Raw genomic sequence first — 16,424 nt, 5'->3', positions numbered from 1 at the left:
AATTACCCCGCCGTGACAGCTGTTATCTGTGAGGCTCTGGTTGGGCGGGGTTGCAGGGCGGGGTCAGCGAGTTAGGCTAAGAGAAATCGCCTCGAGCTTCATTCATACGACTCCCTCTTAGCTATCTGGATGCCTGTCTCGATAACCAACGGGCAAAATGGTTACCGGTATTGAGGTGACCGGGCTGGTTCTAGCCATACTCCCTCTCATTATCAACCAACTGGACAACTATGTCCAGGGAGTGGAAACTATCAAGTCCTTTCGAACAAAAAGGTATCGGCGATATCTGGATGAACACGCGGCGATTCTGGGCGGACAATACGCAATCCTGATCAATTGTCTGGAAGTGATACTAGAAGATACAGTTCCCGAAGATCAAATTTCGAGACTCCTGGCAAATACAAGAGATCCGCTGTGGGCGGATGTAACTTTCCAGAGACAACTTCAGCAAAGGCTAGGCCGGGACTATACACCATTTTGCGACATCATGAGCCAAGTTTCTCACACCCTCGAAGAGCTTGCAAGGAAAATGGAGCTTCCAATTGGTACTTTAGTAAGTATATCTATTCAGAATAGGTGGCTCGATCTTTTGTCGATCTTGGCCGGCACTAAGCTGCTTGATATGTTTCACGGAGCACATGGGGCTCACAAGGCTTGTTCAGTCTACTCAAGGACAGCCTGTCGTTACCCTTCGTGGGCTCCATAAAATCAAAGATATTCTTTCGAAAAGCATTTACAAAGAACTATTTGACAATTTAAACAATCTGAACAATATCATCCGAATGCTTGTCGATCAATCTGTCACCCGAAGTACGCGGCAAAGACTCAAGACCAAATCGAAAGAATCCATGAGAAGATACAAATCAATTCGACAAACGACAGCTAGCCTTTACGGGACATTAATGAATAGGACTTACTGGCAGTGTTCGTGTTTTGACACACATTCTATTCATTTTGTTCTCGACAAAGATATTAACGTTTGCGATCGAATGGAGCTGGACCGGCTTCGTTTAGTATTGATGACGACTTCGACGACCACAGCTTTTCCAAAATGGCATGAAATGGAAGCAAAAACAGCACAGACTCAGGTGACGAATGTCGCTTCATCTCCGCCTACTATAACACGATCGCGGGGTGTACGCTTTGCCCCACCACTAGTCGATCCGACTGCCTACACAGACCCTGGCACTGGGTCCAGTAGTCGCCCTTCCTCCAAGATCTCAAACATATGTCACGCAATCTACGGCTGTGCAATTCCCAACGGCCAGGGAGTACCAATTGGTCATCTCTCTGATGGACAATATACCCATGATTTCCAGATTTTGAAGGCCGATGCCGGGAACTTGGAACTACTTTCACTTGAAGAGTTACTTCTCGCGTCTCTATCAGCCACTGAAACCTTCCGTGCACCCCTGATATTCCCCAAAAGGGAACGTCGCTTCCTAGCAGCGAAGCTCGCGAGTACATTTCTCGAATGTCACGGAAATTGGCTTCCATCACGTTGGTCATCTCGCAACATTTTCTTTACCAAAAATATCACCTCCACCAATCTCGAAAAGACGATTCGAACACCTGTTCTAGCCCGAAAACTATCCAATCCCACGGAATTTGAAGGCTACAAACTCCCCTGGACAGCCTTCAATGATGTTCTTTTTCCTTTAGGGCTAGCTTTAATCGAGCTTTCTCTTTGCCGAACAATCACCTGCCTGCATCCGCCGAGTGACCCGGGCCAAGATGAGATCTCCACGCTGCTTGAGAAGGCCAGAACTTGGATATATGATGTTACCTGTGAAAGTGGAACACAATACGGGGATGCTGTTCAACAGTGTCTCTTTTGGACTAAGAGTCGTGAAGTGGACATGGAGAGTGAGGAATTTCAGGCCGCGGTATTTCAATATATCGTCAAGCCTCTTGTTGAGGACTTTGATCAGTTCAAGGACCTATAAGAGTCGATTGTTTCTCTGTTCTAGCGCCGCCGGGGTATGTCCTTTATAGACTTAGCTGTGAGATAATCCATTTTCTTTAAATTCGGTACAAACGTAGCTATGGGTAGACGTAATTAAGAAATCTTGAATTCAATTTAATTGTTCATTAGAACGTGTATTTCCATGGTTCATGACACATAACTAAGAAAAAGAGCTGGCTATCGTAAAATTACAAATTTAGACACGCTGAGATCCACCAATGGTCTTGGAGCCATCAAGGTCAGAGTCCACACGAGGGTCAAGCTTGTTAGCAATATCGCTCTTGTGAGGACCAGCAGTCTTCTTGTGCTCAAGACCACTGCCAGTGGTGTTGTAGCTGCTACCAGCACCGGCAGTACCTGCAGCACCGGTATGCTGAGCCTCCTCAAAGGTCTTGGTGGAAGTAGGACCGGCATTGCCAGAGATGGGAATCACACCGGCACCGCCAATGCTACCCTTGTGCACGTCCTTGTCGAAGCGGCCGCTGTTCTCCTTGCTGAGGTCGCTGTCGACGCGGGGGTCAGCCTTGTTGGCCAGGTTATTCTCGTGGGGGCCGGCGGTAGAGCTGGCAGGGCCGGTGGCGCGAGAGTGAGTGGAGGCTTGCTGGGGGACACCTCCCATGGTGCCGTGGTGACCAGTCAGGCCAGTAGAGCCAGTACCAGTGGTGGTAGTGTTGGAGCCGAGACCGGTAGTGTTCGAGCCAAGGCCGGTGGTGTTGTGAGAACCGTGAGTAGCAAGGTTATCGCGGTCGCTATCCACACGGGGGTCGACCTTGTTGGCAACGTTGCTGTCGTGGGGACCGTGGTTGGACGAGCGGTTAGACTCGTAGGCGTGGTGGCCATAGGCACCGGCAGCAGCGCCGGTAGCAGAACCAGCACCCATACCAAGGCCGGTAGAGTGACCGGTAGAGGGGTGGTGGGAGCCGTGAGTGCCCAAGTTGCTGCGGTCACTGTCGACGCGGGGATCAGCAGCATTGGCAATGTTGCTGCCATGAGGGCCGTGGTTGGAAGAATGAGTAGACTCGTAAGCATTAGCACCAGTGCCAGTAGCCAGACCAGTCGAGCCAACACCAGTAGAGGTAGTGTGGGAGCCTAGGCCAGTCGAGGGGTGGCCAGTGGTGGTGGTGTGAGTGCCGTGAGTGCCCAGGTTACTGCGGTCACTGTCGACGCGGGGATCAGCAGCATTGGCAATGTTGCTGCCATGAGGGCCGTGGTTGGAAGAACGAGTAGACTCGTAAGCATTAGCACCAGTTCCAGTAGCAAGGCCAGTAGAGCCAACGCCGGTGGAAGTGTTGTGAGAGCCTAGGCCGGTAGAGGTGTTGTGAGAGCCGAGGCCAGTGGTGTTGGAGCCAAGGCCAGTGGTGTTGTGAGAGCCATAGGCAGCACGGTTATCACGGTCACTGTCGACACGAGGGTCGACCTTGTTGGCCACATTGCTGCCATGGGGGCCGTGGTTGGTGGAGCCAGCAGACTCGTAAGTGTTGGCGCCAGCGCCAGTGGCTAGAGGCTGAGTGGAAGAGTGGCCAGTGGCGGTAGTGTGATGAGTGCCGACGTTGCTGCGGTCGCTGTCGATGCGAGGGTCTGCGGCATTGGCAATGTTGCCGTCGTGAGGACCGTAGTTGGAGGACTTGGTAGAGTCATGGTGGGTGCTGGAAGACTTGTCACCGTGATCGGTGAGAGCATCCTTGACCTTATGGATAATGTTCGACATGATGATGAATGATGAATATGTAGAAGTTGAAGTTGATGGAAGGAGGAATGAGTTTTTGAAGAGTTGCAGAAGAAGTGTTGCTTTGTGTGAGTTTATTTGATAGTTAGAAAGATGAGTGTTTCGTTGTGACAAACGAGAGTATATATACGGCTTTGAGAGCTTTGAAAGCTCATGACGCTATCAAGCCCCCAAATCATGATAAGAGAGATGACGTTGTATTTTACAAGGATATGGACTGTTACCATCAAGAAACGGTGCTTTGTTGATCCCTTAAGCTGTCAATTGTGGGGAACTTGACTGAACATCGTGGCAAGGAACCGGCTCCCGATGTCATCACGTAACGTCATACCCGAGCGCCACTTACTATACTGCATCGACGACGGATCACCATCAGCCCTATACGCTACGCATGAAATTGGCTTAGAAGGAAAACGAAAAGCGATTGAACGTGCTGGCATCTTCTACTACGATCGCAAAAGCTAAAATTCAAATCTGTGGAGTTCTAGTGTGTGTATGCTTGATCCGCTCTCTGCTGTCTTGCGTCATCTACACCTGAAACCAGCTGTAGTACCAAGGGTCTCACGCAAAGTCCGTCGATCATTAAGAAATGACCTGGAGGAATCAGGGCAACTTACGCCATAATGGATTCGCTATAATTAGATAATATAGCTATGGTGACAGCAGTGTCAATTCGTGTTACCCCCATCATGCGGAGGATTAGATCATAGCAGGCAAATCTGGAACCCCCAGCCACACATTGAGCTGCTGCTGTCCATTATGATTGAACCTCCAAAAACCGGAATCTAGACTTAATCCTTGAGCTTGAACCCCCGAAATCATTGATCTGCAGCTTGGCGACCGTAATTGATGTACAACCATGCAGCTTCATCATAATTTGCAAATGACGATCCGTCGGGCTCAACATACAAATCATGCATGTAGTGATAATGCTCAGGCTTCCAGAAAAACATGGTTGCAGCACTCAGCAAGATCCTTAGCCGCGAATGTAATGCTTTTTTCCCTCGTGTTTGGTGCCGGCTTGCGGCGCATGACGGATTCGAAATCTAGTTCCAGCGGAGCATTCTGAACATCTTTTGAGGTAATAACGATCTCGTGGACCGCTGAATGACGCAGCACTATTGGGGTATATGTTTGAGATGGCACGGGATTGGATAGCAAAGTGCGCTGGGCCTCCGCCTGTAGTCCACGGGTAATTCTGGGGTTGGTAGGTCTGAGACTGTGAAGTTTTATGGTGACTCTGCGCTCAGGGGATCTTTGGATATGAAAGAGTATAACCATGTTCACTTTGTAGTCGGAATTTGAAAACCACCAATATGCGTCGGCTCGCAGTTGCGCTTCTGATTCAGAAAGACCCGTTTCAATAACGAGCGAAGGCCACTCCTTATCGGAAGAAGTATCCCGCGACGGAGTGAGAGACTCATCGGCTTCTTTATCACATGATTTTCCGTGGTACCGGGTGGCTGAGTTCATAGTGTAATCTCTTGGATGGATTCCCATTTCGAATAATTTCAGGACGAGTGCGTTTGAAAATGACCGTGTTACTCGCTCATGCGCTCCTGAGGGCATGATTCGAATAACCCCTTGCTGGTGCTGTGTGTCGAGTGTCAATCTGTAGGGAACATCAAGGGGATTTCGATCTCCAGCGATTAGCTCTTGCACTTGTCGGGATAGGTTCAATATGGTAATAAACTGGTTCGAGTACGACGTGTCGGAGTTGATTTGATGATATATATCGTTCGAAGTTTGTTGAAGGACAGAAATAGAGGGGGCAGACAACACCACAGCATCCGGGATTTCGAATGGCAGGTGCGAATAACAGACACCCGCTACCTCGACCTGGCCCTGCGAGGTTCGAGACGCAAGATCTGACTCGGTCCTATCGAGGGACTTCGCCGTGTCGACATCCTTTGCAGCTAAAGAGGACGAAACTGTGGATGATGGCGGAGACAGCATATTGGCTACACAGGGGTGTATAGCGAAAGGAAGATGAGGCAGAAGGAGAGAAGCGAGAAGGCTACTAACAAAGGGTGACTAGTAGTACCAAATGGAGTAGGTATGTTATCGATAAGAGTGACGGCAAAAGTACCCTGCGACAGGACTGGATCATATCATGTGACGTAAGTCTAGGGCAGGCGGTCAGCAACTGTTGCCCTGCTGCCGTTGGGGAGAATACTATATCATGGCGTGTACATCATTATGGGCTTGCCCATATGCTGCAAGGAGCTAGGCTGCCATGTTTTTGGCATCTCTCTGAGCACGAAGCCTCCGTGGAAAATGCCCTTCAGGAGACGCAGATTACCTTTAATACTCTTCCCCGCAGTTTCAGATATCCCGACTTGCTGAGAACGAACCGACCTCAACTTAGACCGCCAGGTTCTCTCGCTCCCAGCTCCACGTTGAAGACCCACAGAAGCTTGTCTCTGTGTTTAGCATCACGTCAGGTACGGACAGTGGATTTCCCAAAGAGAAACACTTTTGCAGCGCTTGTGGAACTACACTGTGGACTGTCCCCTTGAAGCACAAGGGGGAGGTGGTTGTCCTTCGTACGAGTATAATAGAGAATGGGTCAGTAGGAAGATGTTCAAGAATGCCAGTATTGCGCTAAAGATGCTCCAGTTTGACTGCACTACCGCCAAGAGCCGAGGTATTTACGAGGAATAAGCCAGAGTATTTCTCCGGCTGCTCTGATATCCCCATGTTATGTGGGATGCCAAACGTTTAATCGTAAATCCTGTCTTGGATAATCTTGACAGCACATTTAGCCAGTCTCGGCGGCCGATTCTCCCAGACTACAATAGCTCAGCTTAGTCTAACAAACAAGACGAAAACTTGGATTCGAGCTTTGTTGTCGCGGATTTGTCGTTCCGAAGATTAGCTCGTTCACTTAATTCTCGATCCGATAATTGATCGATCGGCGGGGAGGTATTCTCAAGTGTTCGTATGATTCATGGTATCAATTAGAAATTCTATGCCCAAACGCCGTACCTTCGAGTTCACCTTAGCCTCATGCAAAAGCGCTATAAAGAAAGATATATCATAATAAAAGGCCAAGAGAACTCTCAGCCAACCAGGTCCTCGGGAAGGACATCATCTGGATTCTCCCCAACCGCTTCACCGACAGCACGGACAACACGCTTGATAGCCTTGGAAGCTGGGCTATCTGGGAAGTTGTCCACAAAGCTCTCTCCGTAGTCACAAGCCATGCCCACCCTAGGGTCCAGAGGGACAGCCCCGAGAAAGGGAATTCCCATCTTCTTGGCGAGCCGGCGACCTCCACCGGTGGTCTTGCGGAAGATCTGCGACTCGTGTGTGCAGTTGGGGCAAACAAACCCAGACATGTTCTCCACCAACCCGAGAATCTTAATGCCTGCCTTGCGGCAGAAATCGATTTCCTTGCGGACATCAAGTAGAGATACCTCCTGTGGGGTAGTCACGACGACGGCTCCGTCGACTCCAGATTCCTTCAATAAAGAGTTGACTGAGAGATGCTCATCGGAAGTGCCAGGGGGAGTATCAACAATCAGATAATCGAGCTCGCCCCAGTCCACATCCTTGAGGAACTGCTTGATCAATCCGTTCTTCTTCGGACCGCGCCAGATGACTGCATCATCGCGGTTTGGTAGCATGAACTGCACGCTCATTGCACCCAGGTTATCCGTAACCCACACAGGACTCCACCCCGCGTTGCTCACGTGGATTGTCTCCGTTTCCACGCCCATCATTTTGGGGATGGAAGGCCCGCAAATATCAACATCCATGACACCAACGGTCGAGTCAGGGTTCGCAGCAAACGCATGTGCCAGGAGCGTGGTGAACGTCGACTTGCCCACACCTCCCTTGCCTGACAAAACCAGGATCTTGTGTCGTATTTGCGAGAGACGCTCGGTTATAATCGGGATGTCGGGGTCGGGGCCTTTGGGTGCGGAGGCGCAGATTTGTTGGTTTGGGCAGCCAGCACAGGCATCGCCTTGGCCTGCTTGCTCAGATTCGGGACCGGGACAGTGCTCTAAAGTGAATGTTAGATGTGGCTCTGCAGCAAACTATGTCCACACGATCAAGAACGTACCTGGCTCTGGGGCCACCAGGTTTGTCGGCGCCTTCCTGGCATGGGCGGCGAGGGAGGCCACAACGGCTGACTCCTCCACAAACGGCGCCATCACTAATCAGAGTATGATTCTACCAAGAAAGTGATCTGGCTAGAGGGTAGGCAGAAAACTCCCAGAGAGATGATCAAGAAGTCAATCGATGGTGGCGGATATGCTGCTTGATAAGCGGGGATGACTAAATTGGAGACGCCGACACCGGGATTGGCTGGGCGGGGTTCCTGATAAGGCACGTGATCTACATGATGCCCCTCTATCTTGTTCGATAGACTTAGAGTGCACTTACACGATTATCCCTTTCGGTTGGAGTCAATATATGACCGAAATCAGTCAATGCATGAACAGAGTTGTGCCGTACCCATGAACGACTAGAAAAATAGAGCCAATTACCGCCCATGTAGCCCGTCCAATTTCTATAGATACATATCTTGCAATCAATCTGTAGCTTCTTGTATGATGAGGACTTGAATTAGAAATCTTCTCTGATCCAGCAATACTCCAAGTGGCCTGAGCATTCAATAAGATCATTGATAGGTACCAAGCTACTCTCGGCGCCTCAAATTGATCCTTGGCATATCTACCTGGGTTCGCTAAGGCTCTTTTTGACGAAGCTAGTAAGAGCTCTATCTCAAACAGGGTATATGAGGAAGGGTTTCTGAGTGATGATTGAGAAGACTGATCATTCGAAAAAGCTTAAATACTTAGATAAGATTTCGCGAGTCATTGCCATTGATCTCGTTACAAGAGCCTTTCCATCGCATTTAGTTCAATATCTAGAACAATTTGAGCTTTATTGGGTCGAGTATACGATGAAGTGCTAAATAGCAACTGAAAGCAATAGAATGCTATCCATCATCTGGAGTTCTCAAGAAAGAGACCCTTCTACCTATACAGATCCTTTGTACTGGGTAGATATCACGGACCTTAGTCTGCCGGTCGGCTGAACGGCCATGCCGCAGGTACCATCTTCTCCTCGGACCCTTGGTCCTGTCAGAACTTAAGTCACGGTCAGAATCTTGATCTTGCGTGGCACCCCATGCACGATGATCGGTTCTAGCCAGTCCCAGTGGACTTGACTGCTGCAGTGCTGCACTAATTTATGCAGCCGGAGGGTCAGACACAAAGCGCGGGGTCATATTCGTCTGCAGCCCTGCTAGTGATGATATTACTGGCTTGTGCCCATGTAGGATGGAACTCGAGAGGCAGTGCAAGTGCTGCAGCGGAAACGTTGGAGCAATAATACCAAGATCCATTATCAATCTTGCTGGCGCATTGACAACAGCATTGCTAGCACTACCAATGTAGGTACATATGCGGGCGAGCGGAGGTTGATATGCATCGTGGATACTAGTGGGGTGTTTTGTAGGCATTTCTGTTGTAATGGAAATTTAATGTTCGCTACAGTTACCTATTATGAGAGCGGTTACTTTAGTTCTTTTGGTGTAGATGCTTGGCTCTTCTCGCAGTAAGGTCAGGTTTGTAGAAACAGGGTGTGGTAGCTACTGTTGACCCGCTTCGCTAGCGTTTCCTACTCTAGATAGAAATCATAGCGTAAAAAAATGCAGGCCTCGCGTTCTATCGAGTCTTTTGTAACATTATAGTCGCAAGAGGACAGGTCCATGGCGATCCATGGGAGGAGTTAAGTGTCAAGTCCCTACCTGCAGAATGGAGTGATGCACGAATGGTCTGGTATCCGCACTTGCCGCTACACCTCTCTCCCCCCGCGACAAGCCCCGCTGAATGAGAAGAAGATTGGAGGAGAAGACTGCTGTGTGTAACCCATCGCTTCTGCACGAGCCGGTCCGGACATGGCGAATTGACGTGGAGTAAAATTCCCGAGAACTTGACGACTCTCTAATTCCATGGTGTCGCGAGGCATTTGGCGTCAGATATGCGAAGAGCGAACCAGGATGTGATTAGTGTCTTGGGATATGATCGGGTCCCGTTTCTTTTCCCTTCTGCTCCGTTAGGGGGGCCCGCACTAACTCTCGCGGGCTGCTCCTAATCCTATGAGATGGAGAGTTAACGTTGGCGTCGAGTTCCACACCAACGCGCCAGATTTTCTTCCATAAATTTGACCGCTAATCTTCTTCCTCCTGTTCCTCTCTTTCTTGCCCGGAACTCTTCCAGAGACTCACCTGGCTAACCCTGTAGAAACCAGTTGTGTGTGTGTTGACATACTACCAGGGTAGGTATAGGTACCCGACTTAGTGGGAAAGCGGATGCAAACAGAACAATTTGTTGCGACACTGTCACATGCTTCTGTCGTCACAGGTTCACCTCCCAACAATTCCGCTTCTTTCCTCAACAACATCATGGACCAGGGCCGTTCAACAGGTGCCCAGCAGCCCGATGGGCTGCGCGAAAGAAATGTCCCACGCCCTAATTCAACTGGGGCCGGTGATGCTCTAACTGCGACCGGCGAGTTAGAAGCCAAGGATGAGGCCGGAAAGGACAAGAAGACCTTTGGCCGGACTCCAGATGGAACGGGTAGGTCTTTGCTCAGCATCCCATTTTGATACTGTCCACTGCTTGCAAACTTCGGTATTGGGATGAATTGGCGATACTTGACCCCCTATCAACGATCTGCCATTTGGAGTCACCCCCGCTAACTTGAGCGTCCGTCGCGTCCTTAGTGTTTACGGTGCCCCAGACCCATGACATGGTCTCTCAGCTCTTGTCGCCATCTGAACCCAAGAACGTGGGCGATTTGGTTGTGATAGCCCTACTGGCCATCCATATTCTTCTTCTTTGGTATCTGCCTGCTAGCGTCAAGGTTCCTATCTTGGGTTTCATTTACCTATTCTGGCGGGCGGCCTACAATGGAGGAATCGGATGGCTGCTCCACAACCAGTCGCACCACAAAACACTGATCCGATGGGCAGAGAAGACAAAAGTATTCGTCAATCCGGCCACGGGTCAGAACCCTCATCCGGCTCTATACAATTGGATCAAGAAGGAGCTTGAGACCAAAATCCCAAAGGATTACTCGTTCGACAATGCACCTCTTGAATACAATACCTGGCTTGTCTTTAGACGTCTAGTGGACTTGATCCTGATGTGTGACTTCACTTCTTACTGCCTTTTTGCGATCGCCTGTGGTCACCGTCCAGTGGACGAGAGTATCATCATGACCATTCTCCGGTGGACAGCGGGTATTGTGCTCGTTCTGTTCAATCTCTGGGTCAAACTAGATGCGCACCGAGTAGTCAAGGACTATGCCTGGTATTGGGGTGACTTTTTCTATCTCATTGATCAGGAACTCACCTTCGACGGCGTTTTCGAGATGGCTCCTCACCCCATGTACTCGGTCGGTTATGCCGGTTACTACGGAATCTCTCTGATGGCGGCCAGCTATAAGGTCCTATTCATCTCAATCATTGCCCATGCAGCTCAATTCGCCTTCCTCATCCTTGTCGAGAATCCACACATCGACAAGACCTACAATGCGCCACCACCCCGAAAGCGATCAGTGTGGGTTGATTCGACCTCCAGCCTCCCCTTGGATCCGGACACTCCGAGAGCGCCTACTCCGTCCGACGACTTTGCCCCCAATGCGTCTTCCTCGTACTCGGCCAAACCTCCCCCTTCAGTTCATAACCTACTGGGACTGCACAACTTGGATCTATATAGAACCACGGACTCGTCGATTATGCTTGTCCAGCTTCTTGTATTCGCAGTCACTGCCTTGACACCATCTACACTGCGTTATCAGCTTCTCTTCGTGGCTAATGCCGTGGCGTGGCGGCTGTGGTACTCTGTAGGTATTGGGTACCTTCTCAACAAACAGTCTCGCAACAAAGCCTGGACCCGGCACTTCCTCAAGTTTGGTGAAACCCCGCAAGAGGCCTGGAATCAATGGAAGGGAACTTACCACCTCAGTATGATTATGTGTTACTCTAGCTTCATTGCGGCTGCGTGGAAAATGTACACGTTCCCGACCGATTGGGGCTATGGTCTGGTCCTGTTCCGTCACGTTCTGGGTGCTGGTCTGATCAGCCTGCAGATTTGGACCTCGGTCAGCATCTACGATTCTCTTGGTGAATTCGGCTGGTTCTATGGCGATTTCTTCTTTGATGAGTCGCCCAAATTGACCTACGATGGTATCTATCGCTTCCTCAACAACCCCGAGCGAGTTTTGGGTCTCGCCGGTGTTTGGGGTGCCGTTCTCATCACGAGCAGCGCCACGGTTACTTTCCTGGCCCTGATGAGCCACATCCTGAGCTTGTCTTTCATCCAGTTTGTGGAGCGTCCTCATATGCAGAAGCTGTATGGCCGTAGTCTCCGCCGGGATGGTGGTGTGGTCAAGAACCTCAAGAAGTCCCTGCCGCCTTCTCTCAAGCAGCTCCACGGAAGCGTTGATAAAATCTTTGATGACTCGTTTGAGTTTATTGAGGAACTTCTTGACAATGCTCGCCCGAAACTCGCAGCTGGAGTCAACACGTTCGTCAAAGACACCACCGCCTTGTTCCAAAAGTACCCTGCTCGCATCACCATCTCCCGCATTGACGCTGATTTGGCTGGCTTGAACGTCTCCGACTACTCGCTGTCGGTTGAAGGTACCGAAGCCAAATCCCTCGAGGAGACCGAGCAGGGCAAGGGTCGCGAGGGCGCCAACGCGCGAATGCCGCTGGATCGGCGAGGTGATCTCAAGAATCTGACGTTTGAATATGGTGCCCCGATCAAGGTCAAGTGGACTGCACCTCTCAACCATAGCAAGAAGGATTGGGTCGGCCTTTACCGGGTCACCGACAACACTTCACGAGAGGTTACTCGTGTGTCCTCCCAGGGCCGGTGGGTTGCCACGAACGAGGGCTTCTTTGACAACACGACTTGCGAGAAGGGCATCATTACCAGCGACACAGTTATTCGTTCCGCCGAGCAGAATGGCCGTGAGGGCCATGATGTTGCCTCGGGCGAGATCGTCTTCTCTGGCGACAAGCTTTTCTGGACGCAAGGCACCTTTGAGCTTCGCTATCATCACAATGGGCTACACAATGTCATGGCCATCTCCAGACCGTTTGAGATTCGGATCCGCCGCTTTGCCGAGGACGATGTCGTCGTTGACAGCGATGGCATTGTCCAGACTGCTGTGGAGAACGCTCTGCTGCCGGTTGTCCGCAATTGTTTCGACCGCGACCCCGAGATTGCACCGGAGAATGTTGAGGAACAGTTCGGTAGTCTGGTCGAGCGTGATGGCAAGTTTGCCAAGCGAGTTGTTTTCGCAGTCCACCAGATGTAAGTTTCCACCTACCGTTCACATTCGATTTTTGTCCATGGCTAAACACGACCGCAGGTTCGGAGTTGAGTTGGCGCCCGAGGTGGTTAAGGCCGATGGCAATGTCTTGAATCTTGCCTGGAGGATATGCAATGCCAAGAAGGTTCTTGTAAGTGAAATGGTCTCTGCCTCTTGCTTGGAAAGTATATCGCCCTAACATATCCCTCCCATGCAGGCTCCCTACAGCATGTCCCGATCGAATGGCACCACAACGCCAATTGAGGGGAAACAATAAACCACTTGCAGTCCGAGACAAAGCAACAGAATCCTGTCGAGACTCGTGCAATAGTGTGGAAGATGACGAAAGCAACAGAGATTTCGGCGTTCAATTGCCATTATGGGATCGTCTGCACGTTCTGAATGACTTTCCAAAAACGAAAAACAACAACAAAATTCAAGTCGCTTTCCAGTGATCAGCGAAAAACGCAAGGAAGAAACCAAATTATGAGGGGTGGCATGGTCTTTTGCTTTTGAAGGACGATTCCACTGGTTTGTTCGGGTGACTGGCTGGTGTTCACTTTTATAATTCGTCTTGCCTGGGGATCCCAAGGGGCTGTGTGGGTGTTGGGGATGGATGGGGCAATTGACTTTTGCTTCTTGACAATGTCTTCTTTTTTCCAGTTTATTTTCAAGTTTATTTGTACATAGCTTTGATTACGATCAATTGGTAGCTTATGATACCATGAGAGGCAAGAAGTGTGATCCAAGGAAAGATTATCATATTTAAGTACTACTAGGGGTATTCTAAAAATTTCTGCTAGTATTGGGACCTAGACTTCAAAATCGTCAGCATGGATTCCAAAACATCATCAGATGCGAGAGGCAAGAATAGCTCCATATTGCAAGCAAAGAATGCAAAGGCAAATAATCAGTCGAGCCAGTTTAACTCATCCCATCCTCTGCTGACCTCCCGAGCCAGACTGTCATCCAAGACGGACAAGCACCCTGACCCGAAAGAGCCGACACAAGTCAAGCATAGCAGAGCCACATTGAAGGCAGCGGAACCGGACGACGACTTGGCCTACGCCCGCCGGTTCTCCACAACCTTCCTCCCAGTTGCGCCCGTGAGGGTACAAGAGGTCCAGTATTTGGGAGTCGGAGAACGTAGATCGACGCCCAGGCCCGAAAGCACCGCTACAACAGTGTAGGTACGTACTCGAGAGGCGGTTCTCAAGAGAGATCGTTGAATGGATTGACTGGTTGTCATCATAAAAGGGGAGGGGGTGTTTCAGGGGAAAACAAGGGGCAAATAGAAGGGATTGCATACATTTTGCCATTGGTGTTAGGTGTTGCAAGACCGAATCTTGAGTGACTGGAAAAACTGGAAACTGTCAGCTTGGTGTCCATCGACAGCAATGGTATGAAATGACAGTGACAATAATTGGAGTAGCATCAGGAGTTTTTTGGTAAGGTATTTTGTTATCTTCAATATTTTTGCAGAAGCAGAACTGAAAATTTTGTTTCATCATGCTAAGGGTGGGTTGGGGGGAAAAAGAAAATTTTCAAGCTTACCTGTGGGAAAGCTCCAGTGCAGCCGAGATGCTCTAGCTAGGTCAGTGTTGGGGATTGAAAGCCCTGCTTGAATCATAGTTAGCTTATATCCTCAAGCTAACGTGACTGATGAGAAAAACTGGTGTAAAGGTGTGTCGATCAGATGGTGATGCATGTTTGTTCATGGCCCATTTATTTGTCACCGGAACAGAATTTGGGTAGGTTTCAATCATGAAGACGGGGAAGGGGGCTGCGAAAAGGCAATCGATGGTAGATGATACTCACAGGAAGTTAGTAGATCATAAAAGTCTCCCAAGAAACAAAGCTTTGTCCAGGAGAAAGCTCCTTCAGCATGAAAAGGGCTGGTCACCCAGGACAAAACAATGTTGGGAGAAGTGTGGAAGGAAGAGAAACTGAGGAGCGAAGAAAAAAGCTGAAAAGCTAAACGGGGCGGGTGGGGTCGCAAGCAAACAGTGCAAACACGCAGGATTTCCGCTTCTGGGCTCATGACATCTCCGATAACCTCGTTACCTTTCAACTTTCCACGTCAAGAAATCAAGATGATGGCCGACAGGAGAAGGATCAATGGACCACCAGGCGGCACAAGGCCAGCGGTCTTTGCCTCAAACCTACAATCTGGCACGAGTGCCACAGATCGCGCTCAGCGCCAGCGACAACCTTCCGAGCTACGGAAAATCTGTATGTCGCCATAGACTTTTTACCTACAATTGGTGGTGGCTCCAGCTAATCATCAGCGTAACAGTCCTCAAAACTGGTCTGATCCCCACGGCATCGGGCTCTTCATATCTCGAATTCGAACCGTCAGCCTCTCTCGCTGCTGCTCGCGCCAATCCCAAATCTCTGATCCCGCCTTCGTCAGCTCTGAAGCTTGCCTGCACAGTTCACGGCCCAAAGCCACTGCCCCGATCTGCAGCGTTCTCTCCGAACCTCGTTCTCACCACACACGTCAAGTATGCGCCTTTCGCGGCACGTCAGCGCAAGGGTCATATCCGCGATTCCAGCGAGCGTGACCTCGGAGTACACCTTGAGAGCGCTTTGCGCGGCGCAATTATCGCCGAGCGCTGGCCGAAGAGTGGCCTTGATATTACCATCACAATTCTCGAAGCTGAAGATGACCGGTGGTGGGGCAGTGCACCAGACTCGCATGACGCCTCGTGGGGTATGATGAACGTTCTTGCTGGCTGTATCACTGCCGCTTCGGCCGCAATTGCGGACGCTCACATCGACTGTCTTGACCTGGTAGCCGGCGGTGTTGCCGCTATCGTCTCGGATGAGAACACCGGAGCTTCAACGGGGGCTCCCAAGCTCATGCTGGACACCGATCCTGCCGAGCACCGCTCTATTCTATCTGCATGTGTTGTGGCATACATGCCTGCCCGGGACGAGATTACAGAGCTCTGGCTTAAGGGTGACAGCTCTAAAGCCTCTCTCGAAGACGGTGATGATCGTACGGGTCATGAAGCTTTGATAGATGGTGCTGTGGATGCTGCCCGGGGAGCTCATACTGTCCTGGCGGAGGCTGTTCGGGAGTCTCTGCTAAAAACCGTGGGACAAATTTGAAATAACCATACCAATTTAATGAAGACATAATGAAGACCTCCAAATCCAAAATCAGATCACGTGCCAACGTAAGCCCTCGAAAAGTGATATCTATACACCTTGCATCGCGAGGTCTATCGAGGCTGCCCTTCGTTTTTCCCCCGTCCATCCCCGAAAAATTGTGTATATAACGATTAAGCGCGACTTACCCCCAGCCGCATGGCTTAGAATTTAGCAGCTAATATCCACGCCGTCATGCCCGTTTCGATTCCTCTTTTATATTTCCCTATCGCCTGC

At 50.2% G+C, this 16,424-nt stretch overlaps 7 protein-coding genes across 7 annotated transcripts; 4 read left to right on the top strand and 3 right to left on the bottom strand.

Annotated features, from left to right (window-relative positions):
• Positions 1-157: 157 nt before the first annotated feature.
• N7473_004869 (uncharacterized protein) lies at positions 158-612 on the top strand (the record flags this gene model as incomplete). Its single annotated transcript, XM_057150809.1, has 2 exons — positions 158-553; positions 577-612. 2 exons carry the CDS (start codon positions 158-160, stop codon positions 610-612), a joined length of 432 nt encoding a protein of 143 aa, XP_057010919.1.
• A 377-nt stretch (positions 613-989) lies between these two features.
• Positions 990-1,946, top strand: N7473_004868 (uncharacterized protein; the record flags this gene model as incomplete). Its single annotated transcript, XM_057150808.1, has 1 exon — positions 990-1,946. One exon carries the CDS (start codon positions 990-992, stop codon positions 1,944-1,946), a length of 957 nt encoding a protein of 318 aa, XP_057010918.1.
• Positions 1,947-2,162: 216 nt separating this feature from the next.
• N7473_004867 (uncharacterized protein) lies at positions 2,163-3,674 on the bottom strand (the record flags this gene model as incomplete). Its single annotated transcript, XM_057150807.1, has 1 exon — positions 2,163-3,674. One exon carries the CDS (start codon positions 3,672-3,674, stop codon positions 2,163-2,165), a length of 1,512 nt encoding a protein of 503 aa, XP_057010917.1.
• Positions 3,675-4,625: 951 nt separating this feature from the next.
• On the bottom strand, positions 4,626-5,648 carry N7473_004866 (uncharacterized protein; the record flags this gene model as incomplete). The annotated part of the gene is made up of 1 exon (XM_057150806.1): positions 4,626-5,648. One exon carries the CDS (start codon positions 5,646-5,648, stop codon positions 4,626-4,628), a length of 1,023 nt encoding a protein of 340 aa, XP_057010916.1.
• A 1,106-nt stretch (positions 5,649-6,754) lies between these two features.
• nbp35 (Fe-S cluster-binding ATPase) lies at positions 6,755-7,852 on the bottom strand (the record flags this gene model as incomplete). Its single annotated transcript, XM_057150805.1, has 2 exons — positions 6,755-7,701; positions 7,762-7,852. The coding sequence occupies 2 exons, from the start codon at positions 7,850-7,852 to the stop codon at positions 6,755-6,757; spliced, it is 1,038 nt and encodes a 345-aa protein (XP_057010915.1).
• A 2,261-nt stretch (positions 7,853-10,113) lies between these two features.
• On the top strand, positions 10,114-13,311 carry N7473_004864 (phosphatidylethanolamine N-methyltransferase; the record flags this gene model as incomplete). The annotated part of the gene is made up of 4 exons (XM_057150804.1): positions 10,114-10,288; positions 10,435-13,036; positions 13,095-13,185; positions 13,252-13,311. 4 exons carry the CDS (start codon positions 10,114-10,116, stop codon positions 13,309-13,311), a joined length of 2,928 nt encoding a protein of 975 aa, XP_057010914.1.
• Positions 13,312-15,127: 1,816 nt separating this feature from the next.
• Positions 15,128-16,148, top strand: N7473_004863 (3' exoribonuclease family protein; the record flags this gene model as incomplete). The annotated part of the gene is made up of 2 exons (XM_057150803.1): positions 15,128-15,266; positions 15,331-16,148. 2 exons carry the CDS (start codon positions 15,128-15,130, stop codon positions 16,146-16,148), a joined length of 957 nt encoding a protein of 318 aa, XP_057010913.1.
• Between the last annotated feature and the right edge of the window lie 276 nt (positions 16,149-16,424).

The sequence above is a fragment of the Penicillium subrubescens genome (assembly GCF_028828155.1).
Source record: "Penicillium subrubescens strain IBT 31985 chromosome Unknown utg000003l_segment0_segment0, whole genome shotgun sequence".
Lineage (NCBI taxonomy): Eukaryota > Fungi > Ascomycota > Eurotiomycetes > Eurotiales > Aspergillaceae > Penicillium > Penicillium subrubescens.
Note: the sequence above shows the minus strand (reverse complement) of the source record. Positions and strands in the feature narration are given on the sequence as shown.